Raw genomic sequence first — 9576 nt, forward strand, 5'->3', positions numbered from 1 at the left:
GGGTCAGGCATTGTACTTTGTGCTGTTAACCTCTGAACATAATTGAACTTTTTTCAAGGCAGGAAAAATGGTTTAATAGCAAATCTTTCCCTTGTTCTGGCTGACTGTGCAGGGTTAAAGGTTTTTAAGTAATCAGCCAATCATTGCACAAGTAGTACAGAGTCCATTTGTTACGTCATCAGAGACTTTTTTTATATCTTTTTACCTCTTGAGTTTTCTATTTGTTAACCTTGAATTATTGAAAAAAAGTGTGGTTAACTGCTAATATTTAAGTGAATTTTGTTGTTCCCATAGTCTCCTTTCCAAAAGCTGGTCTTTCATTTCGGAGTCTGAGTATGTACTCACCTGAGACAAAGAAAAGTGCCTGGACCAGCCTCTTTCACTGACTCACCTTCTGCCTGGCACAGCCAAAATCTGATCTAATCTTGGTTTATCTGCAACAGCAACTTTCAGATATGACCAAATGTCTGTAGGTGATTTGTTTTACTTTTTGTTCACCTTTCTGTAGTATAATCTTAGTCCTGTTTAGGTGGGGGAGTGTGTGTGGAGTGTGCACACGTCTCAGCCCAACACAAAATACAAAAAAAATCCCTCAAACCAGATCAATTTTGAAGAGAGCAGAGGCCTTAAGCTGGCTTTAACCCCATGTGTTTCTTGGCCTTGTGACAATGAGGATGCTCTAGAGAATAGTAATGAAAACCCATTTATGTTTTCATTCACTGCATGTGCACTTGCTACAGTCTAAGTGTTGTTTGTAGGTTATCCTGATTTATTGTAGTTTAAGCACATTGCTGGAACACCATGTTAATCCAAAATCCTTTGCAGTTTCAAATTCAAGTAAGCAAATGCTGTATCAAGCATTAAACCCTCCACATGAGGAAAAAAAAAACAAAACCAAAGCCCATGATCAGAGGCCTCTGACATGAAGTTAAGTGTGTGCAGCTCCACCAGTCCATCATCTGACTTGAGCCCATGCCCAGGCTCAGAAATGCCCAGACTCAGCAAAGAGCTCCTCCCTCTTCTAACAATTCACCTTCTGCTTGCCCTGTCCACTCTTAACATATCTGAACCACAACCCCAGGAAAAACCAGAAGAAAAATTCAGGCAGTTTCATCTCTATTGGAATTTTATCCCTCAGTCCTTACTGACTTTCTTCTGCCAGAGAGTCCCTTGTGGTCCCTGCCCCTCAGCTTGCTGGGAATGCATCTGCGGCAGGCTGTGAATGGTCGCACCAAGCCTTGTCATTTATTTGTGCAGGTAGGCATCGTGCCAGAGCTCTCCCGAGGTCTTCAGGGAGCTGGGAGAGAGAGAAAGAGGGGACACATCACAGGGCTGCTCAGGGGCGTGTTGCTGGGACAAGGGAATGAGGTTCTGTCTCTGCTCATTTCCCAGAATCTCACCATAAACTGAGCTGGGAGAGACCCACAAAGATTGAATCCAACTCTGCCTTGGACAGCACCATCCCCAAGAGTCACCATGTGCCCAAGGGGTAAAGGTAGAGCAAAACAACTCTTGCTTTTAGGATTCCAGTCTCTCCTACATCCCCCTGCAGTTTTGGGGGTTTGTTTTTACTCACTGCACGATGTCTGCAAAGGCTGTGAGCAGAGGCTTGCACTGGTACTCGAGGCCGTGCTTGGCACACAGGGACTTCACCAGAGGGGCCACCTTGCAGTAGTTGTGCCGTGGCATTGTAGGGAAAAGGCTGTGAACGGGAGACAGACAAGCTTCACAGGAAACCCTACCATTAGTGCTTCCCAGGAATCACCCCGCTCACAATGAGCAGGCTCTGTAACTGCTCCCAGCTCCTCTTTCCCCCTGCTGTGCTTTTAGCACAAGGAACTCATAGAAATTTCCTGCTTTCCCTTCTGTTCTTTTCCACAGTTTGTCTCCAAATTAAACTATGTTTGTGGAAGAAACTACTTTCCCCTCCATCCCTTTTTCCAGGAGTAGCCCTCTCCATAGCACAGAGGAGATGAGCCCATCCTTCATCCTTGCATATCTCACTCTATAGAGTAACAGCATAAAAATAAGCAGATGTGGCTTTAAACTCCTATGGCAGACTAAAAACAGGTGCTTTAGCCAGGACATTTCCACTGATCCCTAAAACTTGGGATTGACTCTATCTATTGCTGTTCTTGCACTGATCCTGCCCCTGTTCCATTTTCTCTTGTCATCCTGTGGATCCAGTAGAAGTTCTGAATTACATGATTCTCTTTAAGAGTTTCAAGTTTTAAAGATAAACTCACTGCTGCCCCACAACTATTTGTAGAATTCAGAGCAAAAAATAATAAGAAAGGAAAAAAATAAAAGAGAGAAGGGGAAATATTTTTTGAGAAAGAGGAGGAGAAAGAAAATTCCCTCTTGGGGTGAGTACTCACTGATGCTCTATCTGGAAGTTGAGGTGTCCTGTGAACCAGTCATTGAACAGTGACTGTTCCACATTGCAGGTTGCCAGGAGCTAGAGGAGGACAGAGGAAAGCAAAGTCAGAGACAAGTCCAAGAGTCTGTTGAGGAACCAGAGCTCAACCTGGATTTCATTTTGCATTGCCCATGAGTGTCTCATTGCTGTACTCCTTTACCTTTTCCATGACTGAACCCATCAGCCTATTAACCTTCACCTCCCAGCCACCAACAGATTTCACCCTTAGTGCAACAGGAGACTTGCTTATGGTTAAAATTTGTACCTGTATGGCCACAATTCTTAAGAAGGGAAAAATCTTTTACCTGAGTAGACACCCAGTCCAAATTCTTGTCGTAGTCGATATCCATTGGGATGTGGTTCATCTGTGAGACCCAGACAAACCAGCTGCTCTCCAGCATCCTGTGCAATGAGATGAGAGAATTCAGTGCTGAGTGAGCAGGTCAGCAGGAGCCATTGAAATAATGGCAAAGCCAGACTTAAAGACGTGGCTGAACACTAGCCTTGCTAAGCCAGCACCTGGAAGGACTTCCAAACTCTGAAAGTTTAGTATTTCCTTATGAAACTCATGATTATTTAATGTGTTTTGTTAACACTGACTGGTGTTCAGCTTGTTTTATCTGTAGCCAAGGCCCAAACTGATTAGAATCAGTGAAATGATCCAAGGGGAGAGTGTGCTGTCCATTCAAGTCAGTGCTGCTGGATAATACCTGGGCATTTGCAAGCCCAGGCTAAGCTGTTTTGGTTAAATGTGCTCTTTAAGCAGCAGCAGACCCAACACTCAAAGCACTGAATGTTATATGAGGTAAATATTTCTCAGTTTGGTCAGCACTCAGTGAAATCTTTGTTGCCTCAGCTAATGGGGCAACACAAAACTTGCACTGGCAATTGAACAAAAGAATTTATGAATTAAAAAGTAGGCAAAAAATGAGGTGGCAAAGGAGAATGTGGAAATATAAGCATAGAGAAAGACAAGCAGGTACAGATGGAAAGAATGCATAAAGAAAAGGCTGAAGAACCTTCTAAAGACACATCACCTGAATATAAAATAATATGCCAGGAGACTCTTTGTTTCTAATAAAGATCCATAAGTATAAAAGAATCTGATGTAGAAGGTCAGCATCCAGGCCAAGTCCTACCAAAAACAGAGACAACAAGAAAAGCATGTCTTTTTTAATTACATTTGCTTATTTATTTTTTAAGCTCATATAATAGGTAAAATAGAACAATTTGCTTTCAGCTTTGACATTTTTTTTTCTGAATGGAATAATCTAGAGCAATCCAACACAAGCTGATGATACATTCTCACATCTTGCTGTAGGAGGTGAATCTGAGCATTCTTGCCCAGCAAGGAGCTGGCTCCATGCTCAGAAGGAAGGCTGACGGTCCCCATCTGACCCCTTTAGGTCACACAAGCAGCAGCACTCACCGCCCAGTACTTCTTTGTGTAGGCAATGTAGAATGTGTGGCAGTGGAAGTAGGTGGGGAACAGGAGCGGAGGAAGAGCTGGAAAGAAAAATTCATCACTGGTGCCATCATGGACTGGGTGACAATATCAGCCTGGGAGGGAAGGGTCCTGAATTCCCGCTCAATCTAGAGAACTGTCCAGGTTAGGATGTTGGTTTAGTGCCTTGAAACATTTCTAGGTCTGACAATTATCTGAGAGTTCTTACAAAACTCAGATTTTGTCTGAGGCTCTTGACTGAGGAACAGCCACAAATTATTACTTTGAGAAGTGGCTTTCACAGCCCAAAGATTATCTGGCTCCTTATTCCTTGATGCAAAGCAGGGGAACAACAGGAATGAATATTAAATCCTTTTTCTATCAGGGACTTGGGGCTGAAGAACTCAAACTCAGCCTTCCAAAAGGACATCTCACTTGCAGTTAAAACCCCAAGAAACCAAACCAAACAAAAAAAAAAATCTGAAACCCACAGACTTTGATACTACTGAAAGATGTGGTAAGATATCATAACCCAGAGCCTCTGTGGAGGATGTGGGAGATCAAGGATAAGATGTCTCCAACTCTTCCAAAAATCTGGTTGTTATTATTTTGGTTTTTTATTTTATTCTTTGACTCAGGCACCTTAGTTTTTCTCAAGTTCTCCAGGTCAAAAGTAGAATCTCCAAGCCCCTTTAATACCTTACAGGGAATTGAAGGATAGAGATACTCACTGATGAAGAAGTATTTGTGTTGGTGGTTGTAGGGCATGTATTTTTTCTTTTTGATCCCAAGCTGTGGGAAAAAAAAACACAGAAAAAAAATATTAGTGGAGACCAGGCAATTTGCCAATTTGCACAGGTAACTTGCTCTTTTCCATTTATTTTCCAGAGAGACTATTCTTGCACACTTCCCACAACCCTCATTCTTTGTTTCATGATTCATTTTGTGAAGAATTAGATATATCAAGGCTAAGTTATGTTAGTGGTCAGAAATACGTATTTTCTCTCATTTTTCTTCTCTGAGTCTCTAAACTTAAATGGCAATCCCATGATGGCATGAAGAAAAATATTTCAGTGCTGTAGCTGCTGTGATGGTGTCAAGAACTGGTGGGATTTACAGCAAAAGGGGTTCAGCACTCTTAGGTTGTCACTCCTGGCAGTGCCCAAGCAGGACAAACTGGGAATATCCTACACAGTCCAACAAATTCTGCCCAACTGGAGTGCCAGGAACAGCCCTGGGTTTTTCAGTCCTGCTGTTCCTGTCACAGCAAACTCTCCTAGAAGACATGAACACATCAAAGCCACCCTCTGACTGAGCATCATACATTAATACTAAAATAATAATTCCAGGCTGACTGCAGCCATGCCTTACATTGATTGATGTTTACAAGTTATCTAATGATCATTAATTACTGAGTTGTTGTTCTAGGTCATTAGATTTCTCCAACCATGAATGTGCTGGTGGATTTTCCACCCTATATACAATGCCCTTACATCATGTCTAATTTATTTACATCAACACATCAGCTGTTCAAGAGATTCTTAAAGGGACTTAGTGTGAACTGTGGAGAAATAAACCTCATTACAGAAATTGCCATCACACCTTAGTTTTAGACTTCCCACACCCACTCACTGACCTCCACAGAGAATTTCTTCCCCAAAGTGAAGAGGAAAGGGTGCATATCAATGTCAGGGTCCTTGTGGAAGCAGTTGGGTTTGGCATGGTGCTGGGAGTGCAGGAGAGTCCACCACTTGGCAGAGGCCCCCTGTTCAAGGGAAGAACAAAGCATGAAAAGCACTTTAAGAGCCAGAATTCCCTTTACTTCCTGACCTTAATCCTCCCCCCAGTGCTGCACATGCTCCACAGAATCTTCAGAACACATGTTTTTACAGGAAAACCCTCAGAAGTTTTCCAGGGACTCACAATCAAATGGCACATCACAAACTTGTGTAGCAAGTGGTTCCACTTGGTTTTCCTGAATACTGAGAGGTGTCCTAAATCGTGCTGTAACCAGGAGGCCTGGACCTGGAGGGGGAGAAAGAAAACTTTAGGAGGGGAGAAAAAGAGGAATTGAGATAGGGATGGTGCCACACTCATTCTTTGCCTTGATATATCAAGATTTATTTTCCAGACACTGCTCCCAAGTCACCAGCAGAAAGGGACTGTGGAATCCTGACAGTCCCAAGGCTTCCCCCAGAATATATCTTGCTGAAAGAGTCCCAAACTAAGTTTAGTGTGAGATCCCCACATGCAGAATTTCTTCTTGGCATCCAGATAGTGGCTGTGTTTTTATGCCAAGCGAGGAAGCAAAGGACAAGAAACTGCTCACATGTGTGTGTGTATAGGTTGATGCAAGGCCATGCTGTGGAATTCATTGCTCACCTGGGAAATGGTCAGCAGCAGCAGGGAGAAAACGAAGGGCAGTAAGGATGTCCCAAAGTAGAAGAGGATGAGCCAGGCAGCTGTATCCAGGAGCAGGATGTGAGCCAGGAGCAGGAAGAAGAAGAGCTGGTTTGGCTCCAGGAGTCCCATTCTCTCGACTGTAGTGCGCAATTCCCAGAAATCTTTCACCAGCATTTCCTGGGGGAAGCATCAGGGTCACAATTCTGTGGTTTTAGAGAGCACCACTGCAGCCTCATTACCCAAAAACCACTCTGATGGCGGGGAGAAAGAACAAAGGATCTGGCTAAAAGGGCAAGAGCTGGGTTTAATAAACATTATCTTTGCCCTGCTACAGCTTTTTGTTGAGGAGCCAGGAGCAGCCATCACAATGTCTGCATCCCAACCCCTAAAACAAATCCTCCTCGGTGCTTCTTCCATCAAATCCTTGGCAGGCAGCAGAGGGCTCAGCTGAAGTTGTGTTTAGTGGAAGCTGTACTTTGTGTGCATGAACTTCCCATGCCACCTTGTGGTAGGTTTTTGCATTAAATTATTCCTTATATTTGTCTTCTCTTTTCCCTTCCCAGGATTAACAGGGGAGGATTAAATGGACCTACAGCTGAAGGAGAATATTTATTCTCCAAAAATATTCCTTTTCCTTTTGGTTAGCTCTTCCTCAAAGCAAGGGAGATTAGAGGTGATAACTCTGCTATTTAGGTAGAGAGGCTGTGATATGAAAAATTCATCTTCAGGGATTTCATATTTACACATTGTTTTTAAGTAGTAGCCCAAAAAATGTGAGGAACCTGGTTCCCATTGGTCCAGGAGCTATGCTGATAGAGAAGAACATGGTGTAATCTCAGAATATTTCCCTTTAGTCTCCTTTGATCTGTTTTGTAAGGACAGACTTACATTTTTAGTGGGCTCAATGCTGGGTTGGTCGGGTGCCAGTTCCCCAATCTGCAGAGGCTTCAAGTACTTGCTCACCAGCACCTTGTCAACATGGAATGCCACAAAGGCATCCTGCAAAGGCACAGCAACAAAGGAAAAGAAATCCAGATTTTGTTAAAAAAAAAAAAAATTTAAAATTGCCTTTTGAATCACTCCATTCCTGGAAGTGTCCAAGGCCAGGTTGGAGCAACCTGGTCTGGTGGAAGGCATCCTTCTTTTTTTATCCTTTGTGAGAGAACACCACAACAAAAAGCAGCACCAAGAGGACTCCACAGTTTCAGCGTGCAGTGTCACCCTTTCTAAAATGTTGGCATTAGTCATACTCATTTTTTAATTCCTCAGGTGTCTTTGCTAACTGAGAGCCTTCTGTGCTTCTCACCCTCTCCTGAGCTGCCACCTTTCATGGGTTTCTGCTTTTTGGTTAAAATCTTCCAGCTCAATTAGGATAATTTCTTTATTTTTCATAATATATACCCAAAAGATTAAGCAATGGACCTACTGCAAGATGGACAGACCCAAAACTGGCTCAGATCCTGGAGGGCTTAATGATTTGCACATGGAACCAACTACCTACCAACCTGGCTCAGATCCCAGAAACAAAATATCTGGTTCATCCATTGTCTGGGATTTTCCAGCATGCTAAAATTAAAGAAATCTGGCAGTAGTAACTCGAGAAATGAGTGCTGAAATTACAGAATGCAAAGTTCAACTAATACACAATTTGAAATTTAAACTTGATGGATTGAAAATTATTTGATTTCCATGAGCCTCAAATATCTCTTATATATGGAAAAAATTGCTGCAGCTCACAGCAATGACACAAGCAAGACCAGGAGATAAGAGGAATCCTGAAGACTTAAGAATCACAAAATGGTTTGGGTTGGAAGGGACCTTTAAAGCTCCTCTACTCCAACCCCCCTGCAATGAGCAGGGACATCTTCAACTACACCAGATTGCTCCATTAAGCCTGACCTTGAGAGCATCCAGGGGTGGGGCATCTCTGGGTCACCTATGCCAGTATTTCACCACCCTCATCAGCAAAACCTTCTTCCTTATACGCACTCTAAATCAACGCTTTTTTAGTTTAAAGCTATTCTCCTTTGTCCTGTCCCTCCGGGCCCTTGTCCAAAATCCCTCTCTGGTTCTCTTGGAGCCCTTTAGGTACTGGTACTGAACTCTTCTTAGAGCCTTCTCTTCCCCAGGCTGAACATTCCCAGCTAGCAGAGGTGCTCCAGTCCGCTGAGCATCTCCATGTGCTCCTCTGCTCTCTGTCGCAGACATATTTTCATTAAAAATCCTTTCCTTAGGATTTTTTCCTCCTGAGAAGCCGAGAGGCCTCAGGAACAAAATGTAAACCATAGTTATCCGCTGCTGTGGAATGCAACAGGTGGATTTTCGATTGGCCCATCTGGGATGTTTATAATTAATGGCCAATCACAGCCCAGCTGGTTCGGACAGAGAGTCTGGGACAGCTGCCTTTGCTATCATTCTTTCTTTTCTATTCTTAGCTTAGCTAGCCTTCTGAGATGAAACCTTTTCTTCTATTCTTTTAGTATAGTTTAAATGTAATATATATAATAAAATAATAAATCAAGCCTTCTGAAATATGGAGTCAGATCTCCGTCTCTTCCCTCAACATAAGATCCCTGTGAACACAGCCACAGCTCTCGCTCCAGCTGTTGCTCTGATTTAGCTGGAGCAACAGCTCCGATCCCGTTCCCGTGGGCTGCATCTCCTCATCTGCCCTGTCCCATGGCATGGGGATGGCGAGGCTCGCACGGAGCGGTCACACTTCGCCCCCCCGGCTCTGTCCCACACCCCGATTCCCGCTGAGGCCACGGGAATCCAACCCGCTCCGCACGGCTTTTCCCGGGCGCCCTCCTGCGGCGCATCCCGGCTCCCGCCTCCCCGCTCCGCTCACCGTGGCGTCCTGCCCGGCGTGGCTGACGAGGAGCCGGGCCCCTCCCGGGTGTCTCCGGTAGAAGCGGCTGATGTCGTACACCTTCCTGTGGATCACCAGCCAGCGCTCCTGCGGCGCCGGCCCCCGCCCGTTCCGCTGCCCGATCTCCTCCCAGGTGAAGCGCCGCATGCCCGATGCAGTGGCTCTGTCCCTGTCGCCATCCCCATCCCCGTCCCCATCCCGCAGCTGCCCGCCGCCCCCCGGCGGCGCCATGCTGCTTCCTGCCCTCCTTCCTCCCTCCCTCCCGCGGCTGCAGCCCCGCATCCCGCTCCGCCGCGGCATTTAAGGGCGGGAGCCGCCCCGGCTCCGTTCTCCGCCTCCTCCACACGCTCCAGCTCCTCGGGGTTGGGTTTGCCCCCACAAAGTTGCCCCTTTCCCACCCTGGTTCTGCATCCCCAGTGCCAAAAGCCCCGTGGTATCCTC

General features: G+C 45.1%; 1 protein-coding gene across 1 annotated transcript; it reads right to left on the reverse strand.

Annotated features, from left to right (window-relative positions):
* Positions 1-1245: 1245 nt before the first annotated feature.
* LOC128936409 (acyl-CoA (8-3)-desaturase-like) lies at positions 1246-9366 on the reverse strand. Its single transcript, XM_054275342.1, has 12 exons — positions 9115-9366; positions 7155-7265; positions 6246-6443; positions 5787-5888; positions 5500-5628; positions 4595-4655; positions 3849-3925; positions 3457-3554; positions 2725-2821; positions 2379-2458; positions 1577-1702; positions 1246-1297 (listed from the first exon to the last, which is right to left on the reverse strand). Exons 1-12 carry the CDS (start codon positions 9364-9366, stop codon positions 1246-1248), a joined length of 1383 nt encoding a protein of 460 aa, XP_054131317.1.
* Between the last annotated feature and the right edge of the window lie 210 nt (positions 9367-9576).

Source organism: Melozone crissalis, unplaced genomic scaffold, assembly GCF_028551555.1.
Source record: "Melozone crissalis strain CALT ecotype California unplaced genomic scaffold, PUWL_Pcris_2 ptg000018l_1, whole genome shotgun sequence".
NCBI classification, from domain to species: Eukaryota; Metazoa; Chordata; class Aves; order Passeriformes; family Passerellidae; genus Melozone; species Melozone crissalis.

Coding starts and splice junctions, on each gene's coding strand:
- LOC128936409 (XM_054275342.1), bottom strand. CDS start 9,366: ATGGCGCCGCCGGGGGGCGGCGGGCAGCTGCGGGATGGGGACGGGGAT. Junction 3,555..3,848: donor ACACAAAGAAGTACTGGGCG/GTGAGTGCTGCT, acceptor TGTTTTTGGTAG/GACTTGGCCTGGATGCTGAC. Junction 1,298..1,576: donor GCCTTTGCAGACATCGTGCA/GTGAGTAAAAAC, acceptor TCTCTCTCCCAG/CTCCCTGAAGACCTCGGGAG.